We start from the raw sequence: 13,935 nt of genomic DNA, 5'->3' as shown, positions 1-13,935 counted from the left end.
AATAAGGAGAAATTTTCTGACAGTGAGAACAATCAACCAATGGAACAGATTGCCTTCAGAAGTTGTGGAAGAGTCATCACTGGAAGCTTTCAAGAAGAGACTGGACTGCCATCTGTCAGAAATGATGTAGGGTCTCCTGTTGGGGATTGGATTAGATGACCTACAAGGTCCCTTCCAACCTGTTGTTCTATTCTATTCTGATTTAAGGCAGAATATGCTTCCTTTTTCACCATTGGGGAAAAGGCAATCAAAGCTGGATGGCTGTAGCCCTTAAAAAACTCCTCTTGAAATGTGGGAACCAGACATTCATTTCGATAACAACAATTCCTAAGTATACATAGGATTTAACCTAGTCTCTATAACCATGTTCAGGCTCCAGTAACACTTAGTCCTTCTAGTCCTGAAGACAACCAACTTGGCCTTGGACTTACTAACATTAATATATTTAGAAACACAATATGAACTGAACTTATGCAGTAATCTTATTATCCCTACCTAAGAGTGCAACATTAATATTATATACTTTCCTAAAATGGGATAATTACAGATTTATTTTTAACTTTGGACATCTAGATCTGCCAGATATATAGTCTGAACTATACATTTTGCAACTGGCTTTCTTCAAATTAACAGCTTTTCTAGTATCTGTAATAAAACTTAAAAATTTTATGAACAGCAAGACTCTGAGTCTTTTAGTTCAAGTATATTCTGGTTGAAGGCTGACATTTGAGACACCTCTGGGAAAAGTTAAGTATAGATGTTTGTTTTACCCCATCTGTGCCAGAACAAACATCCAGCTTTGATTGCTTCTTTTCCTATAGTGAAACTCCAAAAGGAAGCATATTCTGCTCTAAATCATCCTCCAGGCTGCTAATTACTACAGGTTTGTGCAGGTTGGGGCTAAAGAGTGTGTGTACATGTGCAGTATACTGTATATATGTGCTACTATTATTTATTAGAACCTTCTGTAAGAAAAATAAAACTTGAAACTTCATTACAATATAGACCAGCATGCAGTAATACAATATAAAGGTGTTTTTTTTTAAAAAATTACATGATAAAAAGGGGGAAATTTACAAAACCAATCAGGGTAGAATTAAACTTGCTACAGTAGGTAACTAATAATCAAAATAACAAAACTTGAAATTAAAAGAATATTTAATACACTATCAAGAAGCTACTATACCCAGAAACTTAAAACATTTTTTAAAAGTGCCATAAACCTATTTCTGCATATTTACAACTGAAAACAAATCCTTTTATTTAAAAAAATACTTAGAATATGCCATCACTACTAAACTGAGTTCCTATACAAAAAAATGGAAGAGGGGTCCTGTAATTTTATCTAGAGTAGTTCAAAGTTTTTAGAATAATCCTTTAGTATGAGTTCCATGTTTCCCATTATGTCTTAATTTAATTTGATTGTTACTCGTGCCACTTCAAAGGAAAGTGTAATTGTTGCCAAATAGGAAATATCAAAATTAAATTTGTTCTGCTTTTACTGCAACCATTGTCATCTTTTCTTCATTTAGAAGGAGAGCAATAAAAGGGTTACAACGGGTGCAATCAGACAAGTCCCAAGTTGAGTATCAGATGCCTGCAGCGGAGGACTAGAATCACTGTGTCTAGACTCTCTGGCACCTGACTTCACTTATTTACCAGTGACCAGAGGCCAACCCCCAACTGCTTTCCTTTCATACACCTCAGTCCAGTTCTCTCTATCCCCAGCTCACACATCTTTGAATGATTATGCCAGACATGCATGCCTCTGACTGGCTACTCCCTAACTCTAATGTTTGAAGTAAAGCTCTGGTTTCTTCAGCAGATAATTGAGGACAAAAGCTAAAGGGGCTGTCAACTGAGGACGTTTACCAGCATTAAGTAGATCAAAGAGGGACCAAAAAAGCATAGTGGAAAACATGTGGATAAGTCAGCTGCAGCTTGCCTACTATTCTGTGGAAGAATATTGAATATCACTATGACATCATTGCATAACCATGCTCTTTGATTGGCCAGACTATTACCTATAAGCTCTGTTACAAACATATGGTTTATATTTGCACCTATTTAAATAACGCTTGTGATGGTGGGATATAAACAAGAATGGACTTTTAATTATAACTACAATTTCATCCATTAATCTATGGAAATGAAAAAGTTTTCTAGTGATATTGTATTCTCATCAAAGATTGAAGTACTGCAAACAATTCTATGAGCCTGCAAGTTCCATACATGAAACAAACAGAACTTTGAAAACAGAATTAAACAATCAAAGTTTATGACACTTCTGTACAGTCTGCAAAATTATGATAAACTGGAAGCTTATAATTTACATTTCTGAAAAGGAAGAATCAAAGACTCAATCTCACTTTTTATGATAGTTGGATACGGAAGAAAAAGGAAAAAGGAAGCATATATTTTGGACTATTTCTAAACACTATATAAGAATTATCAATAAACAGTGCCTCCACAGAGCAATGATACAAACAAGTATAAAAAACTACAACTAGGAGCAGCAACTCATTTGTTACAGTCACTAAGTGAAACCATGAGTGGGCTTATGATTTTACTTCAGCTTTCCTTTCCTTTACAGACCTGGTAAGGTCATAAATGTGAGGAATGATTGTAAAGATATTTCTTCATTATTATTGTATTGTGAACAGCAACTGTACAAAAAAGTCACTAAATGAGGATTACCTATAAATGTATTTCTATTACATGGGAACAAAATAAATGACCAGTGATATAAATATGCCAACTGGTGTAAATATAGACTACACTGGACAGACGATTCTGATTCTAATTGCAAATCATATGCTTTTATTTCTTAGTTTATTAAGGCATAGATGCCACACTGATTTCTATTCAGACCAATTTGCTTAACAAATTAAAGAGATAACTTGCCAGAAAGTAAATAAGAAAGAAGTGTAATTATAAGATACTTTAAAAAAATCAGTTCAATTTATTAAATAACAATTTATTAAAAAGTTAGGTATTAAACTCTATTGTCACAAAAAAGAGTAAATTTGAATATTTCTTACTTTAGACTAAAGTCTATAACAAAAATCAGTTCTGTTCATATTGTGAACAGTTCAAAGGCTTGTTAGTCTCCCCTTCCCCACCTACCCCCTCAGTGAAGGCAGAAAACTGTAAGATAGGATATTCTCAAATGTAGCCCTGAGTTTAAGGAATAACCTTCTAAAGAAGCCTCCCTGTTATCCATCAGATACCTAAAAGAAAATCCTCTTCTGCCAAGTATTTTAGATTTCAAAAATCACTTCCATTTAACACTTTATTGTCATATTATACCAGATATCATTGACATTTGAAGCAACGATCTGTGATACTTTACCAGATTTTAACTATCCAATTGTGAAAAATTTTAAAAACTAATTGTAAGGATGGCCGCTTGACAGATTAAATTATAATATATACAGTATATTGTATATGTATATTGTATATGTATGTTGGGGATTTCCATATTTATGTGTCAAAATTTCATTACAGAATACTATGGATGCGATCCAACCTAAATGGTACTGTTTACAATAAAGTATTTTTTAAAAATGACTGGACTCCAAAAATAGTAAACTAAGGTTAATTTGTGCAATAATTAGATTCATGCTGTATATATGTGTACTAAATATGGACATATAACTGGAACAGAAAACTATCAACTAAGCAGAATTACCAGCAAAAGAAATGTTTTGAATAAACCAGGTCAAGAACATTAAGTTACTGAACATATCAATACAATCTAGCGCCTTTACTGAAAAAATGAATGGAAATATAAAATTACAAGGACCTCAGTGTTAGTTAAAAATCTCAATGGTAAAGTAGGATAAATATATCCCTAAAAGTTGCCCTGAGATATTTGTAAAATTCTTTTATAAAAAGATGTGTTTAAATACTATCATTATAATTTAAATAGTGCAACCATAATAAAAAATAGTTCAGCATTTGCATGTAGAATTAAAGAATATTCAACAAAACTAAAAAGGCAAAAGCAGCAGCAGAATTAATATCACATTACTCTACCCCTTAAGCTTTACTTGGAGACCCACTAGCTGTTGACTCTTGCTTTAATTTAAGAATTTTCAAGATAGAACTAATATGAAGGGGAAAAAAAAACATACCTACCTGAGGTATACAGTCAGTATAAGCAAACATTGACTTAAAACGATCATCCATGCTTATATGATAGAGAATACACATAGCCACTTGTTTATAATTTTCATTTCCTGGGGGAGGAGGAAACAAAAACATTTAACAATGAGCACTGATATGAATTAGTCACATCTGATTTATATTTAGCCACATTTAGAAACTATTTTCAAAGCTTATAGAAGGAACAGTTTTTTATAATGATTATGATTGTTTTTAAAATAAAGTATTTTCAAGGAAATCTCATACTAAGAAGAAAAAAAACAAGGGAATCAGTTTAGAGAGAATTTTATTTTGCTATTATATAGTGCAGTTATTATCCTTTATACTCACAGATAAGACAAGAATTTTTCACCAAAATATCATGACAACTCTACCAATCATACTGTATATAAGCTGACCTTTGAAATTTTTGTAAGTTTTAATTTTCATAATTGGTTTATCCACAGATGATGCATGTTTCATAATATTTTCACCGTATTCAAGCGTTAGCTTATCTGCAGATGGGCCATGAGTATATCAGGACACTTTGAAAAAGTACTACTGCACATACTCGTACATAAGCCAAACCCAATTTGGGGGGTATATTCTGGAGCCTAAAATTCTCAGTTTATCCACAAGTCTATACTTGTGTTTACTTTCCTCATAGGTATTTTATCTTTAGAATATGCTAAATGTTGCAAGGATGTAAATTGCCAATTATTTTTCCTTTTATTAGGATCTCCTGCTTCCCCATCCCATCAATTTAAAAAGCTTAGTAACTTGTTCATTAGTTCTATGAATAAGATTTGAAAGGATTGATAAAGAGTTGTATACAGAGTGAAGTAGAAAAATAAGATTCTTTGTGCAGACCAGGTAGAAATACTTTGGGCACAATCCAGTTAAATGTTTTGGACTGGAACATGAATGAATGAATGAAAAGTATTTTACTAAACCTTTTTACATTATGGAGAAATTCTATAAAATTATATCTTTCTAAGATATAATATATAGTATAGTATAATAGTATAATATTATATATAACATATAATATATAGTATAGAACATAAACATTAACTTTCCAATAAATATGGAATATTGGATGAAAATAATTTTTCATGTGATCCTATAATATACTTATTCAGAAATATTTGTCCTCAAACTTCACATAATGAAAATACTGTTGAAAATCAACTATGGAAAGTTTCTGTAATACGCACTTTACACATCATGCAAGTAAAAAACTAATGATATCTTAATATTCTAAAAAAACATTTCTGGAGCTACGTTGTTTAGCCTTATTGAACTGTCTGATTCTCATGCATGATAAAGGATTTTATTTCTTTTCTAGATATCAAAATGTACCTTAAAAAGAAAACAAATTGCCATATCCTATTTACCATTACCACAGCCATGTTCTTCATCTAAAAAAAACTATGGACATCATCTCTACTTTTTTCCTTAAGCGCAATGGTCTATTTTAAAATAGTTTCAATTTATTTTTCAACAAATCATACTTGGAAGACTTGAAATAAATTGTGAGAGGGGAATTAGAAAGGGTCTAGTGGGAGGTGCAAGTCTGTCATTCTCTCAACTGCATCATTTGCCAGTGAAGGCTGAAATAATCAACACAATCCCTCCCCCCCCAGCACCCTCCACAGACAGAAATTATATTTTATATTACAGTTTTATAATAATTATATTTATAATAATTATAATTATATAATTATGTTATTTTTTTCAGGGAGCCACTGAAGAAAATGAACAAGAGAATGTTTCTGGAGCTATGCCTATAATTTATAATGAACTTACAGGTTGTGAGTAGTAACATGTCCACTATTCTGCATAAGTATTAGTAACATAGTGCTATTATTTGTTTTATGTTAACAACTAAAAAGAGCAAAAACCCATTTATGCATGACTGAAAATGAAAATTAGAATCATCTGTAAATAGAGGCCAAGAATTTTTTTTAAAAAAAAAAATACAAAACCCATCTTTTTTAAAGATAAAGGGAGAAAATTAGAAAAAAAAAAACCATTAAAATGTCTCATAGAGACAGAATTTACAAATTAGACTTAAAACCTGAGCCCTAGAAAAAACATCCTGGACACCGTGGATTACAGATAGACCTCAACTTACAACTATTCATTTAGTGACCATTCAAAGTTACAATGGTACTGAAAAAGTGACTTATGACCAGTTTTAAAACTTAAAATTGTTGCATCATCCCCCTGGTCACATGATTAAAATTCAGACACTTGGAAACTGCCATGTATTTATGATGGTTGCACCATCCTGATGTCATGTGATCAAGTTTGTGACCTGAAAGCAAAGTCAATGGGGAAGCCAGATTCACTTAACAACTGTGCTACCAACTTAACAACTCCAGTGATTCACTCAACAACTGTGGTAAGAAGTCGTAAAATGGGGCAAAACTTACTTAACAGCTTAGCAACAGAAGTTTGGGCTCAGTTGTGGTTGTAAATTGATGACTACCTGTATGGCAATAAATCTGAATAATGAGCTCATTAACAAATAAATAAATAAATAATTTTCAGAAATCCTTTTCTCGGGAATTTATTAGTTAACCAACTAATTAGTATGAATTTCATTCAATTGTCCTTTGCATTTATAATACCATTCTGCATTATTTGTTCATTCCCAGATGAGGCAAATTAATTCTCAAAACATCAGTCATAGCAGTCACAACTATTTTATGTGAGATATTGCCATTAAAAAATATATTCAGTGATTTGTAGAAATAATACTGTTTAAATTTGCAGCTGAGGTTCATCTGGAACAGTTGTGGTGGAAAAATATTGTCCCTTGGGCTGTTTTCACACCACATTTTCAACAAATTTAAAGTTCCAACTATATATATCTTGGATCTCAAGTTCAAAATTATTCTAAGCTTTTGAATAGTAAGCCACAAAATAGCAGTTGTGGAGCAGAACTATTTAGCACACCACTCCTATAATTTTAAGGCTAGAATTGGGACATACCAGCCTCATTCATCAAAGCATCTGACTTACAGAATGCATTGCAGTGACTGAAAACTCATACATATATGCAAGAAGTGTTATATATGCTTCTGAAGAGTCAAAATGTGTTAAAAGAGATATTTAGGAGTTGTTTCTTTGTACATGAAATGCCTTCTCTTGCTGACTTCAATCATTTCAAATAGACAATAACTGTGTTGACACATGGGCACATACATATTAAGCCATAATTGTTTGGTTTTCACTTGGTGTTATGTGTGACTCCAGGTACTGTATGATTTGCAACAATGGTTGAAATTAGCCTTCCCCAAACTCAATGTCCTCTAGTAATACAGAGTTCAATTCCCTACCTCTTAGGGAATTGGTGGGTTAGCGATGCTAGTTAAGCAGTTCTGGGAGTTGCCCTACTTCCAGAAGTACCTAAGTTGGAGAAGTGGTTTAAGTCTTCTGTTGATTGTTTTAATAGTTTTTAGTGGATTTCTTATGTTTTTAGTTATTTTTTATTGCTTTTGTATTTTTCATTTCATTATGTGAGTTGGGTGGCTACATGAACAGAACAAATTACTGTTATGTGTGAAATGCCTGATGAATCACTTATTTGGAAGATGGAATATTGTCAACTACTTTTTACTTTCACCCAAAGTTGGTATTAAAAACCCAAAGTTGGGTATTAAAAACTACTCAACAATGTAATGTTAGCCATTCTTTTTCTACATGCTAGATATGTATTGGAGTAACATTATGCTTTTGAATTAAGTTATTTTAGCACATCAAGAATAGACAGCCTTTTGTGATCATGGTCTGTATATTGTTGTTGTTAAACCATTTTTTGATTTCTGATGACTACAGGAGTTACAAATGTGACACAACAGTGCCACTAGAGATTAGGATTAGAATTTTTGAACTGATTTATGAAAGTCAGTAGAGTTCTTTGAAATAAATAAAATTTACGGATTCTACCAAACATTTAATGCATCTACAATTCAGCATCACTTTGATTGCTTAAAGGAAAAAAATCATACCACTGTCATTCATTAAAATATTGAATTCAGAAATATAACTTCCTTAGAAATATACATTAATTTTGGTGGAAGGTACCTCACTAGTTAGATTTCTTTAAATGTGCACAATTGAAAAAAGTAATAATTGTTGTTATCATTTACTACTCCTTTTTGGGAGATAAAAGACTTTGCTGTAGTTGTCTTGGAAGAAGATATTTAATACTTTGAAAAACAATTTAGACATTGAAAGCAATGTCATTAGATATCTAGATATAAATATCCAAGAGGAGAATCAGTTTGATGTAGTGGTTATGAAGCTGGTCTGGAAATCAGGAAACTGTGAGACCTAGTCCTTCCTTAAGCAAGAAAGTAAGCAGGATGACCTTGGGCCAGTCACTATCTCTCAGCCCAATCCAACTCTTATTTGTTGTGGAGAAAATAGGAGGAAGTATTATTTATGTTCACTGTCTTACGTGAAGTAATAAACGTGGGATAACAGTCTAATAAATAAAAAAGAAAGAAAGAAAGAAAGAAAACATGGGGGGGTTGACATAGATATTGTACATAGTAGCACAAAATAAATCCATCTTCAAAATAAATCTGAGTAGTTACCATAGTCTGCAGACCATATTTTTTTATTCTTCATATGTTATAACCAATTACTGCTAGGAAGAAATGGACACCTCACACAACATTCACACATAAAATATTGAAACCAGCTGTAGCAGAACTGCTGTAAGAATGAAGGTTTTTCCATTTAATTGGAAAAACAGGAGGAAACATAACATTTTACTGTTATGAGTAACTTTAAGCAATCATGATAAGATATTTCTGAACTCTTAAGGCAGGACATATGCTTTCTGTTATGTTCTGCTGCATCTATTTTACTGTTTCCTCACTTAATCGGGATGGGCAATGCATGTTTCTTTATAGGATAAATTAGACTTAATTAGAAAAACACTGCTGCTTTTAATAAGTAACTCCTTTCTCATGTGTATGTATAAACTGTTTGCTTAGTACAGGGGTGTCAAATTCGATTTCACTGAGGGCCGCATCAGGGTTCTGGTTGACCTTGGGGGGCTGGGGTGGGCGTGGCCAGGGTGGGCATAGTGGGAGTGGGCATGGCCAGGGGGATGTGGCCACCTCAACATTGCTCGTGTCAGGGGACGCCTATGGTGACCTGGGCAGGGCTGGGGGAATCCATTGCTTCCAGCCTAGGAAGGTGAGACCAGGACGAGGACTATACCCTTGTCCACCAGAAGAGCCTTGCTGTCCCTCTCAGGCCATGCAGAGAACCCCCAGTGATGCAGGCTGCCCAGACCCCTGGGCAGTGGAGGGCAAGCGCCCAATCCAGCCTTTCCCGAGGCTCTGCTTATCTCCTCCTCAAAGCTGCTGCTGATTGGCTTGCTCTCCTTAGCCAAATTGCTCATGGTGTGTGTGGGAGGACAAAATGTGTGGGTCAGAGGGAGGCCCACTCCCTCTCCCTGCAAGGAGACCTTGCTTTGTAAGGTGTTGGTGGGAGAGGGGGTTGCACTGATCTACAACCTGATTGTGTCCATCAAAGCCAGAATGAGCTCAGCCTTAGATTCACGGGGCAGCCCTGGAACCAGTGAGGAGCCGCCCTGCTACCTCTGCCCAGCCCCTGTGCACAAGAGACAGCCAACGACAGTATCTTGAATGAAGTCAGCCTGTGGGGCAAGACAGCCAGCAGGGATGCCAGATTCTACTTGCATGCACGCCTAGGGGGCAGGGCGCAGTCGCCCGTCACTAGTTTCAGGGCTGCTCTGTGGATCTAAGGCTGAGCACGTTGTGGCGTTGATGGCTGGCATCAGTTTGTAGATCAGTGCCCAGTCAGCCTGAGCCGGGCTGAGGTGCCGTGGGCCGATCCTTCACTGTTTCCAGAGCAGGTCCCTGGGCCAGAGGGAACCACATGGTGGACTGGATCTGGCCCATGGGCCTTGTGTTTGCCATGTCTGGCTTAATATATGGTTTTAAATTCAATATGAAAAGGATAGTTTTTTAAAAATAGCTTTTGAAAGGACCATTCATAAAAACAACAATGTTAATAAGGTGCCATAGCTAAGACAGAGGAAGAACAATGCAAAGCAAAACATAAAATAGATTAACATAGCAGGAGAATGAAAAAATGATAACATGGGAAAAAGATAAAAATCATTTACACAGAATTTCAATTTTAAAATGTCAATGACAAAAAATGTGAAATTTTGAGCTGATTATCAGAAACAATTCTTTAGAGCCCTGATTTCAAAAAATTATTAACTCTCCAGTAAAAATTCACATTTTTAAATAGCACCTTTAAGAACTTGTGGAGATTGTGATGTTCCGATGAATGCTATGTAACATGAATTTTCTTATTTTGAAACAAAATAAAATGCATTTCTTAATGTTCATTGTATGTCTAACACAAAAAGAATGGTCACTGTTTTGAAATCTGAAACATCACTATAAAAATATAAAAGGAGTGAGTCAAGCACCACTGGGAAGTATATACCAATTATTTCCAATAGGTTGCTCTGCAATACCAGAATACCCTACTGAAGCATTAAATTATTCCTGCTATATAGAAGGGGTCTTTCTAGTTGTTAATCCATTTCACTTATTTTTTTATTCTGTTTATTTTGCATTAAATTATTCCTGCTATATAGAAGGGGTCTTTCTAGTTGTTAATCCATTTCACTTATTTTTTTATTCTGTTTATTTTGCTTGGTTCTGCAGGGTGGTGGGCGAGATCAGATTTTATAGTAATAATCTGAATATTTTCATCTGATTATTTTGTGAATTTGTAATATTTTGATATTAGAAATTGGGTGCCAAGATTCTTTGTAGCGTTTGTGTTATTATGGGACATACCTTTGCTATGCCATTTAGCACTGATCTAAATCACATAATTTATTAAAGACTATATAGTATAGTCCCAATATATAGTATATCCCAATATAAAGTATACTGTATATTGGAGTCACTTATGTGTGAGTTGCGTGGCTATATAAATTTGCTTAATAAATAATAAATAAATAACCATTTCATGTTTTTTTCTGTTCCCTTTTTAATTCTTCTTAGAATATCTTTCTGAAGTTATGAATGTCAAATTAGTCCAGTTTGGAGAATCCAATCTGAATGTATTATAAACCTGCTTGATGAGCTAAAGGCATCATCTTATTAGTTCAGTTACAATTTAGGTCTGGGAAATTGAAAACAGAACTTATTGCTAGATAGATTGATTGATGGAATCTATTGTTAAGTCAACCATACTGAGGTCCAGCAACTTCTAGGTAAGGTATATATTTCCTTTAGCCTCATTAAATGAGACACAAATACAATGTCATTGTCATTCAGAAATACTTAATATTACTTAAATTCAGAGAGAAGAAATGTTTTAGCTGATACATTTATAATTTTGAGAATAGGCTGTAAGTGCTCTCACAGAATGACTGCCATGGAAAACATTGCTTATTCAAAAACCTGCTGGCTTCATTGGTGAAAAATCACTCATAACTTTGATTTATGTATAAAATTATACAATAATTATTCAGGAAGAGAAAGCAAATTCCAGCAGCCCTTCTAGCTCTCAGGATGCTCTACCACCCTAACATCTTTCCTTTCCATTCCCTAAGCAGGCATGGATGCTTTATATCTAACATTCCTTCCTCTCCCTCTTTTTCTCCACAACAACCCTATGAGATGGGGTGGCCTAGGAGAGAATGATTGATCCAAAGTCATTTAGAGAGCTTTCATGCCTAAAATGAGACTAGAACAGTCTTCTGGTTTCCAGGCTAGCACCTTAACCACTACACCAAACTGGCTCTAAAATAAATCATAAATAATAATAAAGTAATAAAAATCAACAGATTTTGCAGATAAAATATTGAATAACTGATCATGCTAATCAATAGAAAAATATAATTCATAAAATTACAATAAACAATGGAGCATGATTATTAAGACCAATGTTAAGTTTCATAGTGAGAAAAGAATTAAATCTACCCAACAATGCAGTGAGTTTTGGAAGAAGTCCAACTTGCACCATCTTATTTCTCAAGCCTGTATCAAAGGAAAGGTTCAGTAAAAGTCTAAGAGTAATATTCAGAAGATCTTCATGTTCACATGGTATCATTTTCACTAGTTTGTCAATTATATCCATTTCAACCTATGGAAGAACCATGGAAAAACACAAATTTTTGAAATATTGCTAACATTTAACACAAACTGAAGAATAAATGTAATAGACAAATATCTCTCCATTATGTACCAATAATTACATTAAAATTTGGCTTGTTGGAATATCTCATGAATTGTTTATGGATTTTCTTCAGTACAAATAATTTAACTATCCTCAATACATTTTAGTGTATTACGTTGAAATAGTTACATTTTAATTTTTTTTCCATTTTCAATGTTTTTCAATTTATTCAATTTTTCATTCAACTTCCATTCTGAGATACTGTCTACTGCTTTAGGGAACAAGGTATTACACTGCTTCAAATAAAGTATATCATGTTCAAAAATGTATTATTTTAAATTACTTTTAATATTTGCATTTTGTTTTAAAAGTGGTATTTCCAAATATCTATAATCACTATTAATTCAGAAGAGACATTTGGTCATGATTAAAGGTAAATTAAATATCTCATCTTTTCATTTAGTTGAATACAAATTTACTTAATAAAACTTGTTAAGACATAATTCAATAGGCTCACTACAATGACTAAACCACAATAATCTAATATATATAGGATTTTGTCCTCTGAATACCTGAGACCAACTTATATCAGTTGAATCATCTATTCCAATACATTATGGTATAATTTATTACAAGTCACAGTGTCTTTTTAAGAAAGACACCTGAAATTTCATTTTCTCCACTTAATGAACCTGAGATTTTTCTGCATAGTAAGCATGTTCTATCTCTTAAACAACTATGTGACCTTTCCCCATGGAAACAAATAAAGCAATAAAGTGTCTGATGCATAGTATGGGCCACTCAGCAGATAAAAACAAAATGAAAACTAGAAGAAATTTTATTGTGCTTTGTTGACTAGCTTTCAGCTTATGGTAACAATATTTCAATAGAAAACTATAAAATTATACCATATCATTTTTGTTTTCCATAAAGATGCTGAGTTTCTTCAGAAATGACACAACCAATATTAACAGTTCAAAGTTATCTCGGTCGAGCGCTTTCACCAACATATGGACAATATTCTTGTTCCTCATCTTCAATTCAGTTCGTGTGTCCTCAGCAAGATTTAGCAGCAAATAAAGAGCAACTGATTCATCAGCAGGCAAAAATAAAACACACAATTGAGAGATTATGAGTATTCTCTGTTCACTTTTTAAGTCATGAATTCTTTCAAGCATCTGGGACATTACAAATATCTCCTGTACAAAGTTCAGCAGAGAATAATTGCCAAAAAAGAATATGCTGGTTTTATTAACTAGCCTGTTTCAGCAAAATGTAAGTTTCTTAGAGAAAATGTGTACTCTTCCTATACTAAACTCTAATTATCATAACATAACATAATTAATATGGATTAGTCCAAATTATTTTAATGTGAGTTCTTATTATATTCATCAATATCAACTCTTTTGTATATGTACTATATACTGTGTACAACAATATACTGAACTTAAACTTAAAAGATAAATCAACATATCTGCATTGTCCATTTCCCAAATGTGTGTTTTTTATTTCTCTGAAGCTTTTCAAAAATCAATTTTTATACATGTCAGCCCTATTAACAAACCAAACTAGAAACAGATCCAGTGAAGA

The 13,935-nt window shown here is 33.4% G+C and overlaps 1 protein-coding gene and 1 long non-coding RNA gene across 3 annotated transcripts in view; one reads left to right on the top strand and one right to left on the bottom strand.

Moving 5' to 3' along the window:
- Positions 1 to 13,935, bottom strand: part of KIFAP3 (kinesin associated protein 3) — a 123,979-nt gene that overhangs the window by 71,519 nt on the left and 38,525 nt on the right. For both annotated transcript variants that reach the window (XM_039323998.1, XM_039323999.1), the window contains exons 9-11: positions 13,254 to 13,432; positions 12,150 to 12,312; positions 4,141 to 4,241 (exon numbers count right to left, since the gene is read on the bottom strand). In XM_039323998.1, coding sequence (XP_039179932.1) covers positions 4,141 to 4,241; positions 12,150 to 12,312; positions 13,254 to 13,432 — 443 coding nt within the window. The remainder of the gene's footprint in view (positions 1 to 4,140; positions 4,242 to 12,149; positions 12,313 to 13,253; positions 13,433 to 13,935) is intronic.
- Positions 152 to 13,415, top strand: LOC120299311. The gene is made up of 3 exons (XR_005554383.1): positions 152 to 883; positions 5,888 to 5,960; positions 13,279 to 13,415. It is a non-coding gene; the product is annotated as an uncharacterized LOC120299311 (long non-coding RNA).

Source organism: Crotalus tigris, unplaced genomic scaffold, assembly GCF_016545835.1.
Source record: "Crotalus tigris isolate CLP2741 ecotype Arizona unplaced genomic scaffold, ASM1654583v1 scf7180000024291.2576520, whole genome shotgun sequence".
Taxonomy (NCBI): Eukaryota; Metazoa; Chordata; class Lepidosauria; order Squamata; family Viperidae; genus Crotalus; species Crotalus tigris.
This window is presented reverse-complemented; position numbering and strand designations above follow the sequence as displayed.